At 40.9% G+C, this 18,476-nt stretch overlaps 2 protein-coding genes across 2 annotated transcripts; both read left to right on the forward strand.

The window, feature by feature from the left end:
* Positions 1-968: 968 nt before the first annotated feature.
* On the forward strand, positions 969-11,336 carry smarcd1 (SWI/SNF related BAF chromatin remodeling complex subunit D1). Its single transcript, XM_058055716.2, has 13 exons — positions 969-1,247; positions 4,101-4,276; positions 4,499-4,541; positions 4,637-4,759; positions 5,749-5,871; positions 5,964-6,080; positions 6,322-6,423; positions 6,522-6,683; positions 8,141-8,238; positions 8,342-8,477; positions 9,009-9,131; positions 10,190-10,291; positions 10,374-11,336. The coding sequence occupies exons 1-13, from the start codon at positions 1,062-1,064 to the stop codon at positions 10,425-10,427; spliced, it is 1,545 nt and encodes a 514-aa protein (XP_057911699.1). The 5' UTR covers positions 969-1,061; the 3' UTR covers positions 10,428-11,336.
* Positions 11,337-12,372: 1,036 nt separating this feature from the next.
* LOC131106159 (glycerol-3-phosphate dehydrogenase [NAD(+)], cytoplasmic-like) lies at positions 12,373-17,380 on the forward strand. The gene is made up of 8 exons (XM_058054967.2): positions 12,373-12,449; positions 14,005-14,182; positions 14,264-14,404; positions 14,521-14,659; positions 15,327-15,439; positions 15,518-15,754; positions 15,823-15,929; positions 16,962-17,380. Exons 1-8 carry the CDS (start codon positions 12,406-12,408, stop codon positions 17,056-17,058), a joined length of 1,056 nt encoding a protein of 351 aa, XP_057910950.2. The 5' UTR covers positions 12,373-12,405; the 3' UTR covers positions 17,059-17,380.
* Positions 17,381-18,476: the final 1,096 nt, after the last annotated feature.

Here is an 18,476-nt window from a genome sequence, read left to right on the forward strand (position 1 = left end):
TTTTCTGGAGAGCAAATGATAATCATTAATGTCATCAACTTCTTTACCATTTGTTAGTAACCATTACTGCATATTCAGTTAATCGGTGTGTGTATATGTGTGTGTGTGTGTGTGCTGAAGGGTGTCCACGCAGGGCCTAGAATCCAAGCGTGTCGGCCAAGAGGAGACAATAAAATGCAGATTTACCCTGTACATAACCTTGAGATTTATAGAGTATTATATTGCAAGAAACTTACTTTAATGTAGTGCACTCTCCCCAAGATCTTTCATGATAAAATAAATCATTTTTAATTAATGTGAGGTAAACAAATGCAAATAATGATTTTATTAGTTAATTAAGTTAAAGGGGAACTGCACTTTTGGGGGAATTTTGCTCATCGTTAACAATCCTTCTGTGAAACATGAACACATTTTTTTCCCTTTACTGTGCATATTATAATAAGAGAAAATAAGTTAATATCAGCTCGCTAACGATGCATGTCATTGAGACACAGCGTCGTGGGGGTATCCCAGCTGACTTCAGGCGAGAGGCTGAATACACCCTGGACTGGTGGCCAGCCAATCACAGGGCACGTATAGACAAACAACCATTCACACTCACATTCATACCTATGGACAATTTGGAGTCGCCATTTTTGGAGTCGCATTTTTTGGAATGTGGGAGGAAACTGAAGTTATGCACTAGGAGCATTGGGGGGGTTGACAATCTTTGCCTATTTATTTATCAAATTATTTACATTTAAATCATTTATATTTGGTGGGTTATATTGGCTGGATCTGTATCTTTTGCCGGGGTCATGACCCCTGTACCTCCTATTACTTGCTGCAGATAAATTAAAAAATATATAAAAAAAAACAAACAGAAGCGTGCAGGTGGAAGTAGTCAAGTAGCACAAACATGCACTGCGCATGTACAAATCACAGAAACTAGCATTAAATTCATGAATCAATGTAGTACCGCAGTCATCCAGCGAGGGCGCTGTGACAAACTAACAACATCATTGTCGCGCTTTCTCGCGGTATCCCAGTGCTTCCACAAGGGCCACACACACCGAGAAGAGATGGCGGCCAGAGGCGGCTTTCAGTCGGCGCCCACGGGTGGCGGTGGTGGTGTAATGGGTCCTGGACCGCCTGTATCGGGCGCAGGACCAGGCATGGGCCCGGGCACTCCCTCAGGAAGGATGGGACCTTCACCCGCCTCGCAGAACCACATGTACCGCTCCCCAATGCCAGGGCCCGGCTACCCGGTGAGTCTATCGCTCCCCATCTTTGCTTGCTGACGCCACCACTAGAACAAAGCCCCTTAGCAGCGCTTTGTCACGGCCAGCTAGCCAGTAGCCGCGTTTAAGCCGCCCGCCACATTTTTACAGCCCCGTTAAAGTCTTTACACACATTTTCTAAACCTTCTCACTTCACTGCAATCGACTAACAAAGTTTAGTTTGAATTAGCAATACCCCTGCCTTCTAACAGTAGTCACTTAGCTTAGCATGCTAACACCGTTAGCTGGTCTCTGTGGAAATAATTTACTTAAATTTCTTGGATTTATTGTTTTAGGTTTCAATCAGCAGAACAATCAAATTGGTGTTTAACACCGCATAAGCGTACTTATTGCCTAATAAATTGTCCGGTGTAGTCCTTATAAGTGTTGAATTTTCTTAACGAGCGAATGAATGAATGGCATCTGAAACGGTGGTCTAGTTTATGCTAATGGATGTGAAACGTAATGTAAACCAAAACATGCAAGTAGTCCATCAAGGGGAATAATACTTGCTGCAATTTTCCAGCTATTTAGTTTATTTTAGTCAAAACTAGTCTGCAGTCTAGTCTTAGAACTTTCTTTTTAGGCTTGGTCCTTCGAATAAGTGTGCATCTGAAACTTCAAGACATATGGAAATTTGGAGATTTCTGTTGGGGGGAAAAAGTATTTTCATAGTGCCCATACACTTGAAATATATTACAGATACATAATTTGATAACATGAAGCTGCCCTTTTAAAACAATACTAATGCTATGTGTGGATGGCTCTGTTTTACAGTTAATATTTGAGCTATATATTATGTATTTTTAAATTGTACATAGCATTTGATTAAAATGGCATTGCATCATAACTTGAGATGTTTTTAGGAGTGTTAGAAGACACTCAGTTCCGAGGTCAGACGAAACAGAAATGATGAGATTGGGTCTCGGAGACATATCAAGATTTTAAGATTACTTTAGAGAAAATTATAAAAAAAAATAAATGCACATATATAACAAATAAACCATAATGGCCCTGGTCCTGACATTTTATGCCGATCTGATCGAGTCGCAATCCTTTTTTTTAAAAAAGGCTTTTGTTACAAACATGAATTTGTGGAATTAAATACGGTTATTAAAATAACTCCTCAATGCATTAAAAATAACACCACCAGTCCATCCGTCCATTTTCTATGCCGCTTATCCTCATTAGGTTCATGGGGGTATGATGGAGCCTATCCTAGCTGACTTTAGGCAGGAGGCGGAGTACACCCTGGACTGGTGGCCAGCCAATCGCAGGGCACATATAGACAATCATTCACACCACCTATGAATGGAGTCGCCAATTAACCCAACATGTATGTTTTTTGAATGTGGGAGGAAACCGGAGTATATGGAGAAAACACATGCGTGCAGGGGTAGAACATGCAAACTCCACACAGAGATGCCCAAGCAGAGATTCGAACCAGGTCTTCCTGATCGCGGGTGGCAGGAGTGTGGCAACCAGCTTTGAGGCGCAATACCACAACTACCGAGTGCTTGTAAAGGCAACCTTTTCATACAGGTCTCATGTTAAGTGGTACACTGAATATTTGATTGAAATTCATCCATCCATTCTATGCTGCTTATCCTCACTTTGGTTGCGGGTATGCGGCGACAATTTGGAGTCACCAATTAACCTAACATGCATGTTTTTGGGAGGAAACTGGGGTACCCGGAGAAAACCCAGAATTGTAGTTTCAATGCAGTTATGTGTTTTGCAGTTGACTCTTCAGATGTGGGTTCTCTTAAAACTTGTTGCCAATGTTTTTTCACTGCAAGGATACATTTGTATTTAAGACTAATAGAATTTTTTTATCAGTGGCCTGCAGTTGTCAAGAGTGCCGGTTGCCTAGCAACAAGCAACTTTTCAGAAAAGATGTTGCCCCCCCTTTCTGAGCGTCCTTGACTGCTTTCATTCATACAAGCAGCCTTGTGCAGCATATTCAGAGACATGTTACACTCTGAATAGCTTTGAATCGGCTTGTTCTCAGGTAAACCAAGGCCATGCAGACGTGTATTGTGGGCAGTCCCTATCTGTGCTCGGATTGGGAGCGAGAGGGGGGTAGAGCACATTCATAAGCCCGTTATTGTTGACAAGTCGTCATCTGACGCCCTTGCTGCCGTCCTCCCTTTTTCGTTGGTGGATTTTCTGCTGGAAGACATCTGGCATCATCAATTTTAAGAGTTGTTGGCCACCATTAAACTGCTGCACTAATGCTGTCAGATACAAGGAGTCGGCTGTTTGAGTTCTTAGCACACGGCTTGGTGAGTGTTTTTCCATTAGAACCTTGTTTGCAGTTTGTTGTAGATGGCTCGAACATCTTTATGTACGACGCCACAAAAGTTGTACAGTTGTAAAATTCATATGAAGTTTGCTTTTTCTTTGGCTTTTGTAGTATTTTATTTTGTAGATGGTTGCTATTCATACATATCTTTTTTTTACGCTTGTCTTTGTGATGTTTAAAGGTCGTATCAACGCGTCTTGATTTCTCAAAGTTAAGAGGTGTTTCTAATATTTTCTAATATTTTGACCTTGTCTTGTGGGCACCTTAGTATGATACAATGCAGTTCTACACCACTCCAACTTCCATAAAATGCATATTCTTAATGCATTAATGAATCAATAGCTGATAAATTCCAACCTGAGTGTCATGGGCTGCCAGCCGAAGATGTAATCACACCGCAGCGTTCATTCAGGTGCCTGTGCCAATGGTTTGTCAAGTAGCTGATGTTGCAAAATTCAGCAACCACTACGGTTGTTTGGGATTCTTTCCAAGTATGCGTCGTCTTATGTAGAGTTGTTTTTTTTTTTTCATTACAGAGACCAGGCATGCCTCCATCCAGCCGCATGAACCCACAGGGACCAGCCATGGGTCCACCAGGGTACGGCGGCAGCCCTGTGTCCCGTCCTGGGATGCCTGGTGTGATGGACCCGTCTCGCAAGAGGCCGGCCCCACAGCAGATCCAGCAGGTCCAACAGCAGAGCCGCAACCAGCAGTAAGTTAGTTTCACATAGAAGATCAATATCTTTACAGACATTCATATTGTCACAATAAAAAAAACTTCATTTTGATCACACTGTATTTCAAAGTGAGACTCCTACTAAACACATACGTGAATATTTTTTAAGAAATGAGCTAATATTTGGTGATGTTAATGTACTCACATGACAGCTTCCTCTCAGTAAATTTTTTTATCCTTTTAATGTGTTTTGTACAGCACAAAGAAGAAGAAGATGGCTGATAAAATACTACCTCAGAGGGTGAGATATAGCAGGGCTAGTGATTTAAAAAGAGACACCATTTATCTCTGGATGTGTGTTCTTATAAAAGCCTGTCCATGATTCTGTCCCAGCAGATCAGGGAACTGGTCCCAGAGTCTCAGGCTTACATGGATCTACTGGCCTTTGAGAGAAAGCTAGACCAGACCATTATGCGCAAGAGGCTGGACATCCAGGAGGCCCTCAAGAGGCCCATTAAGGTTTGTTTCAGTTTGAGTCACAACTTTTGAGTTTCTGATGTTGGACTTAAGAGTTTCAGCTGTGTGCTTTCTTACTGATTACATTCAAGCCACCTTGACACTTGCATTAATTTTGTCCATGTTATGCGTGTCAATGAGTTAATTCACCCTAAACAGGTGTGAAATACGTATAAACCGTGCAGAGCTGCTTGCCAGTGAGCAAAGAAAATCTTTAAATGTAAAAAAATTCTGGAATGCACAAACTTTGTGCCACTTGCGTGAACTAGTCGTGAATGCAACACAACCTATTTGAAAGCAATTCCAGTGCACATCAAAGTGTAGCTCATTGTCATGAATTTAACTTTTCCTACCACCTTTTTGAACAAGTCGAGGGCGGAGAATCTCAAGTGATTTCTGTAGCCTCCTTGTGAAGTTCTGTTAATAATTGGTCATAATGGCCAAAGTGATGTCTTCTCGTCAGCCATCACGCTACCACAATGCCCATACTTTCCTTTTTGTAGTTAGGGTTATGCCTTTCTCTTTCTGCAGTTTCTCCTTGTCTTTGGCAAGTAGTACTAGTACTGCAGCTATGAGATAATACAGACACAATTTTTCTGCAATGAGAGCTTCTTCTGTGGAGTTCCAACATCCTGAAGGTCCCTTCAAATCGAGCAATTAATGAAGCTAGGCGTGATGGTTACTATTACGTGACATCACGTGGAATAAAGTGTGACCAAAAATGCCATGGATGCGGGAATTGGTGGTGACAATGCATACCCATGCAGGAACAGCATCATGCGTATTATGTTGTACACTAGATATAAACAGTACTTGATTTGAGTGTCAATAAGTTGTGTGGGAACATGAGATTTCAAACCAATATGCACCATTTTCAGTCACGAGTGACATAGATAGACATAGACTCCCTTTATTCTCATTGCACAAAAACACAGTAGTGAAATTGCCAACGAATTTCACTACTGTGTTTAACCTGTAACTTGTCATTTTAGCAAAAGAGAAAGCTTCGCATCTTCATATCAAACACCTTCAATCCAGCCAAACCCGATGCTGAGGATGGGGAGGGCACTGTTGCATCATGGGAACTACGTGTGGAGGGGCGTCTGTTGGAAGATGTAAGCCCAATAATGATTGCACTTTTATAGCACTTTTTTCAATAAATAGTACTGGTTGATTAATTGCCATATGTATTTTTTTTGTTTTACAGACAGCTGTATCCAAATATGAAGCCACCAAACAGAAAAGGAAGTTCTCCTCCTTCTTCAAGTCTCTGGTGATTGAGTTGGACAAGGATCTTTATGGTCCAGATAATCACCTTGTTGAGGTAAATCCATAGGGACCCACGTTTTTCTTCTGGAACTTTTTACAACCATCTTTGAAGCACTTTTCCCTCATTACTGCTTTCAGAAAGAACAGGGCAAAAAACAATGTCTGTTTTTTGTGTGTTTTGTACCCTTGTGAAAAAGAAACAGCAGATGTTTTCATTTATTTGAAATTGTTTGCCTGAAAATACTGTCCTGTAGAAGTATACTCATTTTAAAAATAATGTCTTTGCCCCATTTTAGTGGCATAGGACCGCCACTACCCAGGAGACTGATGGATTCCAGGTGAAGAGGCCCGGTGATGTGGGTGTTCGCTGCACTGTCCTGCTCATGCTGGACTATCAGGTACACGGTTTAAGCCTAATACTAATAATAAACTGCTGTAATAGGATAAATCCAATATATTCTGACTGTGAGATGGTTTTCTTTGCTAACCTAAACAGCCCCCTCAGTTCAAGCTGGACCCTCGCTTGGCTCGCATGCTGGGCATCCACACTCAGACCCGGCCAGTCATCATTCAGGCCCTATGGCAGTATGTCAAAACCCACAAGTTGCAGGACCCCCATGAGCGAGAGTTCATCAACTGTGATAAGTACCTCCAGCAGGTGGGCAATGGCTTTCTTTCTGCAGGTGACATGATCTCATAGAGATTAATAAAATAACAGTTTATTATGTCTATTATGATAGTTAATCGGCTCTTGATGTTGAACAATGCTGCGTTCTCAGCCTCCTGTTGTCCTTGTATGGCCACAGCTTACGTTTTTGTGTGTCACAGAGGACACAAGAGACAGACATAACAGGCACAGATTCAGAGACTAAACACGACTGTTGTGTGCTGCCCAGATCTATTGCCATGTTAGCATTCGATTTCCGTAAAAAGGCACCAAATTTACACACGAACCGAAGTAGAATGGTGCTCAATGTGTTCTTCTGCCCAGAGAATTTGGCTCAAAATTAGTGGAAATTCAGTTTTTTTTTTACTACGCCTACTCTATGCATCATCCCATTCTTGCTATCAGGTTCCCATAGGTGCTTGAAATTCTTGAAGATGTTCATGTTCAACTTTCAAGGCTTGAAATGCTTTACAGTGCAGGGAATCATGATTATTTGATGTGACTATGTGACTGAATACTACTGGGAGACATTTTCACAAGATATTTATTGATAATGAGAGTATCTGTGATGTTTTATGTGTGTGAAGGTCAGTATGTATATACAGTGGATCCACACACAGCATTCACAATTCTGTCAATTTGCAGATTTGTGAAAAACATTGTTAATAATAGTCTGTAATAATTTCTAAATGCATGATAATACAGGTAAATGTACAGCATAAAATGCACCATATTTGATGCAAAAGTGAAAGTTGCATATAACAACCTAGCCTTAACTTTTAAGTGAGGTGAAGTTAATATTTTATCAGTAGTACTATAGTTACTGGAATCACAGCAGGCAAGCAGTGTGGATTTTGTTGATGCAGCTTGCAAAAAGGCCTTTACCAGCTGGGACGACCCAGCATCCTGCAAAGCAGGTGAGCCTCATACCACAGCTAGCTGCTTCAGAGTGACGTGGAAACAGTTGTCGCATTAGCCTGTGACTCAGATTCATCTGTTCTATTGATCATCATTATCATTCATAGGTGGTGAGTACTTATGCATTTTATAATGTGTTTAATAAGTGTGTGAGGCATATTAAGCCTTCCACGGATGGTGGATTGAAAAGAGAGGGTTCTGAATGTGAACTAATAATTCCAACCATCACTTTTATTGCAAACATTGGTGCGAAATTGGAGGACAATGTTAAGCCAGCAACAGGACGGTTCCAAGCGGTAGGAGCGAGCAGTGCGTTTTTAAAAATAGATATTTTTATGGGCCCATCAATTACTTGTGGATTTTCACAATTCAGTAGCAGGCATGGAATGTAACTAACTCCTGTGAAAAGTGGGGATCTATTGTGTAAGGATACCTGCTGTATTTCATTTGATAATGTCAAGATGTTGGTAATCTTGTAAGTGCTCATAAAAACGTGTATGACCCCTAAAATTTGTTTTCCCCTTATTAAGATCTTTGAAACCCAGAGGATGAAGTTCTCTGAGATCCCGCAGCGCTTGCATGCACTGCTGATGCCTCCAGAGCCCATCATCATCAACCATGTGATCAGGTAGCAACACATCAGGCACCACCTCTGCTGCACTGACTCATGAAATAACTCCAGATCGCTTAAACTAAACGTGCACTCTGTGATGTATCCCTCCCTCTACCAGCGTGGATCCCAATGACCAAAAGAAGACTGCGTGCTACGACATTGATGTGGAGGTTGATGACACACTGAAGACCCAGATGAACTCATTTCTGTTGTCCACGGCCAGTCAGCAGGAGATAGCAGGGCTGGACAACAAGGTAACAACAACAGCAGGCTCCAGGTCTTTATCCACCATGGTTGTTTTGGTTTATGTACTGTACAGCACCACTGTCTCACAGTGATTCTGACATTTTGTCATCACAGCACTTGGTGTACCTAATTAAATGACCAATGTGTGTATATGTACAGGAGTGTTGCTTCATGACACTTACATTTGCAACCAGTTTAAATGTGGTGTGAAGGCGCTGCACCATTAAACACGAACAAGTTACGGCTACAGATGTCGCCAGCGTGCCGCAGCCAATTTCATACAATTCTGCTCCCAATGTGTTTTGGCCTTGTGTGTCATATTCTCTCTGCAAATCTGTGAGGTCAGTCAGGTCCTCTCCACCTGCTGCCAGGGGGATGGCTTTAGTTAGGAGATGGTGTCTCCTGCTGGTCAGTGACTGTTTTTCAGCCTGACAGTTGAGTGAAAACAGTCATTCGTGAAGTCAACATAACCCTGTGTATTCAGGTTCACGTGTCTGTCAGAAAATACCTTGCCTCTCACACTCGACGTATGCTCTCAGATCCATGAAACCATTGAGACTATCAACCAGCTGAAGACCCAGAGAGAGTTCATGCTCAGCTTCGCCAGGGACCCTCAGGGCTTCATCAACGACTGGCTGCAGTCACAGTGCAGAGACCTCAAGGTGAGCCTTTACATCTTTAACTGTCCTATATCCATCAAATCAACAATAATCGTTTTTATTTTTAGGTGGGTTGCGGGCGCTGTCGCACCCGATACAGGCTTTCATATTATTCTCCGATTGTCCGCTAGTCACTTTTTTTTTCCGAACATGAAAAACATCCAAAGCACAACAAACCAAACAATAATACCTATGTGTATATAAATGTACACATGTTCGAAAGGGAGTGGGAAGAAGTCAAGACTTATCTAGTCCCACCCCCCTAAACACCCAAATCCCAACAAAACAATTATTATTCCTTGTCTACACAGAATAAAAACCCCACATCCAACCACCCTCACCCAGCTTGACGCACCCAACCACGTGCCAAGAGCAACCAGTTCATTATTAGTCATCCTATCGTACATCGTCCAGTACAAAAGAAAGAAACCACTCCAACTAAACACCACACCAGTCATCACAAGCTAACATGGATATAAAACATCAATGTTATGGTATTGTTTCAGTGAGATTGAAAAATGAAAGTATGTGAGAGAAAAAAAGAAAAATATTCTTTAAAATACCTCAAATTAAATAATTTGAATTATGTCTTATTTTTTATGGCGGATCAGATGCATGTGTATGAGGTTTTTGAAGAAATAGAGTTACAATGCCATTTCTGACAAGCTATGTTCCTAGTGCCATTATGTGTTGATAAGACAGGGCAAATGTAGTGCCAAATCAATTTGTGACGGGCCACCACAAATACACCGTTTTCTAATGTTGTGGGTATGTTACTGCTTTTTCAGAAATGTATTTCTGACAATCTGCAATGTATAATTGACGCTATTTGAGTGACATTACAGCGCTACAGTGTCGTAGGAGACTCTGAAGTACTCACATCACGCTCAGACATTTCTCTTCGCATCCACTCAGGTGTGAGGCAGTGAGCCGAGCGGCTGCGCTCTGCTGAATCTGACAAGTCACAGTGCTTTAGTTCCCCATATGCACACATTTATGCTCGAACAAAATGTCACTCATCCACCCCTGCAGCACCTAATGCGCCTTTCTTATGTGAACAGACCATGACGGACGTTGTGGGCAACCCAGAAGAAGAGAGACGAGCAGAGTTCTACTACCAGCCGTGGGCTCAGGAGGCAGTCTGCCGCTACTTCTACTCCAAGGTGAGCCTTCAGCGCTGCCTTCATGTAGCTGTGTACATGTCAACAACACAAAGATTAATTTTGATTTTGTTTGGTGTTCCAGGTGCAGCAGAGGAGACAAGAGCTAGAGCAAGCCCTTGGCATCAGGAACACCTAATGGACGCCGTGTGTTGTTCCACCACCAAGTGATTGGAGATGTTCTAGGACAGCCATTTAGGATGACAAGTTTCTTTTCCCTTTTTTTTGTTCACACGTTTGCTTTTTGAGCACAATGATTTTTGCATGTCTTAACCTTACATTCCTCTCACACGTCAACTCACATTGAACACCCCGCCAAAATCTGGAATGTTCACACATGAAAAAAACAGATGAGCAGATTGTTCCCGGCAACAGTTAATTTATCCTGTTCTTTACACACATAAAAAAAACCATTGACCTTACTCTTGCCGATATTGTTTAAAATCATACTCAAACATGGTGCCACTCGTTCAGACATGTAAACACAAGATGCCATTGTAGTTCTTTCTTTCTACAACTAATTGTTCACTTTTAATTTGATTAACCCTTTTAATAAACTATGTATAGTATCAGTACTTGTCTTGTTAGCTAGTACAGAAGATGATAAAGGAAGTAGCTAGTACCTCGTCCATTTTCTTTTTGTACATAACGAACAGAAGATGAAGTCAAATTGTACCTCTTAGCCCATCAAATGTTTTTTCTAAACTTTTGTCTAAGCTCAGATAGTACAAGCTGTATTTATAATAATAATAATAATAATAATAATAATCAGCTTTTTGCTCTCCCTAAACACAAGTGCAGCGGCCACTTAGAAAATGCAACAGGGATGAATCCTTCATTGAAGTGCAGAGATGCAAAAAAGAGCTGAAGGTTCACTGGCAAAGTCGTGATGAAATGATTAAATGTGTGTGTTGGGGAGGAGTGACACCTGATTAGGAAACCACAACACTGGGGAAGTGACTGTAGTAGTATTTGAATCTTTTTCATGGACCAAACCTATTTTTCTGTATGTACTTATGTCATAATAAAGGATATGTAATGATAATAAGCACTTTGTTCCATTTTGCTTAGATTCAATACCTTGGTGCGTTTGTTCCATAGGACAGTAGGTGGAGGCTGGGGCAGTAGCATACTTACAGTGTATAGAATAATGTAAAATAGTAGAAATTATATTAATAGATCACAGTATATTGTCATATTTTTTCAATGTAATTTTCCCAAGTGAAAATCATGTCTCGTTCTTGTACACTCAATTTCATAATCATCTTGTCTTGTGAGCTTAGGTTCTTGTGAGCGTGCGTCATGAAACTGCTGAGTCAATTTGAATGTCTTAAAAGATCCTGAGGGCTATGGAACAAAAAAAGGTGAGTGGTTAAACCAACAAAATTTCATTGGCGCCGATTCTGAGGATTCGATTGGCTGTCTGTTACAGCATGGGATGACTGTCCTCAACCCAAATGAAGGCCATTACTGGTGCGGTCTGCAGCCCAATAGCCATCAGACGCCATCTGTGAGCGAAGGGCTTCAGAAACAAAAAATATTAAAAGCCGTGTCTCTAATGCCACAAAATTGCCCATTTGAGCTGGAAGATGAAATATTTTTTTTATTCCCTGACAAGAAAAAAGGGATGTCAAACAGTGGCTGGCAATGTGAAGATGTTGGAAGTGCCTTCTTGCCTTCTTCCAGGAGAAATAACATCACTTTTTTTAGACCTTCATGCGTGTCCTGAACTGCATCCAACATTTGGGGGTGGATGGAGGGGAGCTTTACAAAAATGGACATCAGTTCCAGACAGTTGGAACCATCTTCACCACCAGGAACAACATTCCCACTTTAGCTTCCTGGAAACACTTGCATCTAGCTGATGAACTGCATCTAGGTGGTCAACAAGAACATAGCCCGACGCCTATTCCTTTTTTGTTCAAAAAGTCAAACTCGTGTTAAATATTTAAAGCTTAATTTTAATGTAAAAACAATCGCCTAGCGTTAATTGAAGAACTCACACATTACGTCATCGTAGCTGGGAGGGGCGGAGCGCCAAGTTCGCGCTTGCTCGAGCACCAGGCGCGTGCCCGCTATAAAAAGGGGCGTGTTCCTTGTAGTGTAAGAAGTCAGTGATGGCTGCTGCCAAGAAAGTCTGTGTGGTGGGCTCCGGAAACTGGTGAGTAACTGCTGGAAACCTTTTATTTCATCCAAAACGCTAAGGCTTGTTCTTTGTTTTGTTGCTATTGTCATTACATAATAATAGCACCCATAAAGTTAAAGCCATTCATTTATTTTTAGCGGTCTTAAGAATGACCCCTGCTGACCTTTGAGAGCTCTACATAAATAAATGGAAAAAACTTTGCTAACACAGCCGTCAGGTTGACACACACACACACACACACATCTTGTGTTTAGAGTAGGACGTGTTAACTTACAAAGACATTCCAATGTATCGTTGGGCTGTTTAATTTGTCACCTGGTGGATTTAGGACGTATTTTGTCCTGTTTACATCTCTACACTTAACGACATAGCAACCCGTGACTTTGAATAATAGCGGGCATGTCTTTTTGCTGCCCCTATGTACACGTAACCAACCCAAAACACACACCCACTATGGGTGGGCGATACAGTTCATGTTGATACCAAGCTGATACATATTAAATACAAAGCTAGTATCACTTGATAAGCGCAAGAAATTAATTTTTAAAGATTTTTTTAAATATATAAATTTGGTTTTATTTTGATGATTGTGATTATAATCGGAATAAAACACTTTTAGGCTTAAAATATATAAATCTAACAACATTCGCATGTAACAATATCAATTAAATCGTTAAAAAGCCATAGCATTTCAGTATGTGGAATCAAACTATGGAGTGGATTGAGTAAGACCCTTAAACAATGCACACCGATTAGCGAATTCAAGAAACAATACAAGCAGTTGATGTTTGCTAAATACAAGGATGAAGAGTCTTGAACCAGTCATGATGTGCTATATATATCACTATATTGACAGTTACTATGGTACCCATTATGTCATTGTATGGTCATATTACCTCATACTTCGGTACGTGACAAAAAAATTAAACAATAAAAAAAAATACTTACCATACCATATTATGAAAGCAGGAAGTGCTATAACAGTTACTGATTGTAAAAGTACCAGATGGAGGGGTAGGATTTAATAAGCTTTGCTTCTTCCTTCTCTTTTTGGACATGTGGAACTGTGAACTGATTATGTGATGCATTCAATTGTAATCTGATGCATGTTCAAATGAAATAAAACCATTACCAAATAATTATTCCCTTTTGTTACATACAATTGTTTGAGCAAAAAAAGTCAGTAGTGCAAAATAATAGCACAGATTACTATTGGCTGTCAGTTTCCCCCCCCCAACAATAACAAACAATGTGTACATATAACAATGCAAAAAACATAGGGTAACTGAAAAACAGTAGTTTCACGCTTTTATAATTCCCATAGCGATACTATCTTTGGTATCGATTCTATTGATATTTGGATTGATTCCCCACCACTAACAGTGACTTTTCAGTGACACTTGTTGTGCTCAACACATGTGTTTAAGTTCAAGCAGTAATAATACCTAGCAGTAATGTAAATAATGGAAATAAACATGATCTGTTCCAGGGTCACACTGTGGCCATCACAAATGTGTTGTTACATTCTTGGTGAGTTTGTAAGCTAAAAGATCCATGATGGTATCCGCAGGGGCTCAGCCATTGCCAAGATTGTGGGTGCCAACACAGCCAAAAATGACAAGTTTGAAACGGTGGTCAACATGTGGGTCTTTGAGGAGATGGTGGACGGACGCAAGCTCACGGAAATCATCAATACAGATCACGAAAATGTCAAATATCTGCGCGGTCACAAGCTTCCACCCAATGTGGTGAGTTCCTCCTCACTTGTTGTTAACATGTTGTATGTTCATGCAATGGTACAACAACAAAATACTTGGCTGTGTCATTAGGTGGCTGTCCCAGACTTGGTCGAGTCTGTGAAGGGAGCCGACATCCTGATGTTTGTGGTCCCTCATCAGTTCATCATCAGAGTGTGCGACACCATCAAAGGCCACATCAAGAAAGACGCTCACGGTGTGTCACTCATCAAGGTATTGTGACCTAAAATGGAACTCATTCCTTCCTACAGCCCTCATATTTCAGCAGGCATTTTATTGTATCTTGTCAAGGGACAATACTACAGGAAGTATGTGTTTGTCCGCTGCAGGGCGTAGACGCCAGTCCAGAGGGTCTGAAACTGATCTCTGAGGTCATCCGAGGGAAGCTGGGCATAAGCATGTCGGTGCTTATGGGAGCAAACATCGCCAGCGAAGTGGCCGAGGAGAAGTTCTGTGAAACAACCATCGGTAGACTGAACAATTTAGTCCCTGAGTGACATAAACATAGCAAAGTGAAGCGACACCTCACATTTCACTAAACATTTCATTACACTATATCTTGTCTATGGACAAATAGTTCTATACAAATTAAACATGGATATACTGGATTTTCTGGACTATAAGTCACTCCGGAGTATAAGTCGCACAAGGTCAAAAATGCATAATTAGGTAGAAAAAACATGCATAAGTAGCACTGGAGTATAAGTTGCATTTTTTGCGGGTAATTTATTATACTACTTGACCAAAACAGACATAATAATAGAGCATAGACTGAATAGGTGTAAGATATGCTAACACAATGGTTATTCAGCTACAAGAAAAATAAACATAAACAGAAAAGGTGTCCAGTGTTTATGTAACATAAACACTTTTTTTCATTTATAAGTCGCTCTGGAGTATAAGTCGCAGGAACAGCCAACCTATGAAAAAAAGTACGACTTATAGTCCAGAAAATACGGTAATTCAGAGTAGTCAGTGTAGCGCTTGTATTGCAGAAAAATTTACAATCCATTAAAAATGAGTCTACAGCCATTATTTTCCCAAAAAAAACATGCCATAAAGCAGAACAGCACCAGCTGTCATAAAGTACACACAATATGGGAATATTACATTAGTTGTAGTTCTTTTGGTATAGGCTGCAAAGACAAAGCCCATGGACCAATACTGAAGGAATTGATGCAGACCTCTACCTTTCGCGTGACCGTGGTCGAGGAGTCAGACGTGGTGGAGATCTGCGGGGCGCTCAAGGTTTGTTCGAAAACACTCACCAACGACCTTGAACAGGAACATCCAAAAACTTCATATTGTCATGTAATGTGTCTTCAGAACATTGTGGCGGTGGGAGCAGGCTTCTGCGACGGCCTCGGTTTTGGCGATAACACCAAGGCAGCAGTGATCCGTCTTGGCCTGATGGAGATGATCGCCTTTGCCAAGTTGTTCTGCACCAACTGTCCCGTCTCGGCCAGCACCTTCTTGGAGAGCTGCGGTGTGGCTGACCTCATCACCACCTGCTATGGTGGACGCAACCGCAAGATTGGGGAAGAGTTTGCCAAAACGGGAAAAGTAGGCAAAAAAAATTCTATCTATTTGCTCATCTAGTTGGATAAAAGTGAGTCTTTGTGTTTGTTCAGACCATCGAGCAGTTGGAGAACGAGCTACTGAACGGTCAGAAGCTTCAAGGACCAGCCACTGCAACTGAAGTGCACCAAATCTTGAAGCAGAAAAACATGGTGGACAAGTATGTGTCTTTCTGGCATTTGAACTGGCCAAAAAGTCCAGTTGGTATCCAGATGATATTAGATGACTTGCGATCAATTCACTATTGAACATTGACAGGTGCTGCAAAAACGTGAATCATTGATTCTCTATATGAATGCATCATTTACCTGTTTTAGGACCTACAGCAGAACTCCTGTAGGTCAGGGGTGCTCACAAATGACAAAAAACTATTAAAAAAAAGATCTACCTTGAAGAGTCTCATGTCACAGCAGACTTCATCCACGCATATCCGAACTCCAAAAATCCAAACTACCCTTTCATCGATAATAAAAAATTGTGACCAAGATAACCTTTAAGGCACTTTGTGTCAAGTGGGTCTCTGTTACAACTGCATCTAATAGGTGTGTGTGTGTGTGAGTGACACAAAGAAAAGCTCTGATTCAGACAGATTTTAAGTGTACTGTTGACAGCCCGTGCGCTGCTGCTTTATGTTGAACAACCCACAATGCATTGCAAACTACAGTAAAAAACTGTATTCCGTTAATACAGTATATTACTTTTGGAAATTGGCCTTAAATTAACAGTAATTGTTTACAGTAATTATGAATGAGGTATACCATATTTTCCGGACTATGAGTCACACTTTTTTTCATAGGTTAGCTGATCCTGCGACTTATACTCCAGAGCGACTTATAAATGAAAAACTGTTGATGTTACATAAACACTGAACACCTTTTCTGTTCATGTTTATTTTTGGTGTTGTTCTCTTCTCCTGTTCTCTATTCTTTTAATGTTATAACTTAAAATAAAATAAAACTAAATAAAGTAAAATAAATTACTCGCAAAAAATGCAACTTATACTCCAGTGTGACTTATGTTTTTTTTATTCAACCTAATTGTGCATTTTTGACCTTGTGCGACTTATACTCTGGAGCGACTTATAGTCCAGAAAATACGGTATTATTAGATATTACGCTAATTTGCATTGTCACCTATAACGTAAAGCTTCTTGTATTTTATTATTGTCATTGTCATTGTTTTCTTTCTACAGGTTCCCGCTTTTCACTGCTGTCCACCGGATCTGTTTCAACAGCCTTCCTGTGGCAGAATTCATCAACTGTCTGCAGAACCACCCCGAGCACATGTAAAGGACTGCTGCTACTGATGATGGTGATGATGAGACTCTCACTGTGGAGCTGCTACTGTATGCGGCGAGTAAGGTGATTTCTCAAACAGAGCGTGAGTGTTAAACTACTGTTATCACTGTTACATAACACCTCTGTGGCCTTTTGCTGAATAGAAAGGCCAAACGTTGTTGCATAAACCGTTAACCTCCAAAGAATTACTACACCGCCGACGCACAAAACCTATGTCCAGTTGCACAAAATTCATACTTTTCTCAAGTGCCTTCATTTGTTCTCTGTGCTTGTTGACGTTATTTATTTGGGAATAAACCATAGAACTATTTTCCTTTTGGGGTCCTTTTTTATTTTTTGTTTTATTAAAGCTGACACTGACTGCACCAGTGCTTTCAGAGCACGCTTACATGCAGCGTCCTTGTAACCCGACCTGTCAAGGCTTTAGGACTGCCACTCTAATCGTTTCACCTTTACCATTTTCTACACTGTACCATCTGACCTATTCAACAGTGTAGCCCCCAGAAATGACTGATTGGTGGTTGTCTCTTTATGTTGGCCCATTTTTAAGTACCTCCTCATGAAACATAAAACGGGTGTGAAGGACTGGTTCCATCTTGCCAGTACCCTCTGCAGCAGGGGTGGGCAAACTATGGCCTGGTTGATGGTTTAAGTAGCTACCCCACCCATTGTGCCAATGGTTGACTGGGTTTGAGAACTTTGCATAGTTTTTGAGTCAACTGTCCAAGATTTCTAATTATAACAAGCTCCAAAGGGGCAAATAGCCATCTATAATTAGACAGACTTTAAGCTGCATCATCTTTCTTCACAGCATGGGCAGATAGAGAAACAACTGTCTGCCAGGCTCATGATACATTTCACACAGACATGGGCAATGATTCAAAAGTGTTTAAAACGTCTGTGACAGTTGAGACAACGCATACTTGGGAATGTAGAGTGTGTAAAATATAAACAAGCCTTGACTTGTAAGCCTCAAGACGCTGCTGTTTCCAAGCTGCAATACCGATAACGACCACTTGGTTGTGCTGTCACCGCATCACTCCACTCTCGTCACCTTAAACACCCCTTTTTGATTACCTTTAACGATAAGAACCTTATAATAATGTTATAATGTGATTGTTAAAACATCACACATCGAGTCACATTACTATAAAAGGGAATTTGAAGCCTGTTTGCCTCATTCGACTCACTTCCTTAATTCCAGTTCTCATCTTTTGGGCGGACATCTGTCAAGTTCTCCTGTAAACGAAGGGAAAGTATCGGAAGTTTTACTCATTTACCTTCAAAATAAAATAATGAATTCTCCATGATGTGAGTCGAGTCTGCATCCAGGTTACATTCTGCTATTACAGGCATGCAGAGCTGTGTTCCATTGCAAAATAATAGAGTACTATTTGTTCAATTATGTG

The sequence above is a fragment of the Doryrhamphus excisus genome, linkage group LG18 (assembly GCF_037039965.1).
Source record: "Doryrhamphus excisus strain RoL-2023G ecotype Guam linkage group LG18, RoL_Dexc_Guam_v1.1, whole genome shotgun sequence".
Lineage (NCBI taxonomy): Eukaryota > Metazoa > Chordata > Actinopteri > Syngnathiformes > Syngnathidae > Doryrhamphus > Doryrhamphus excisus.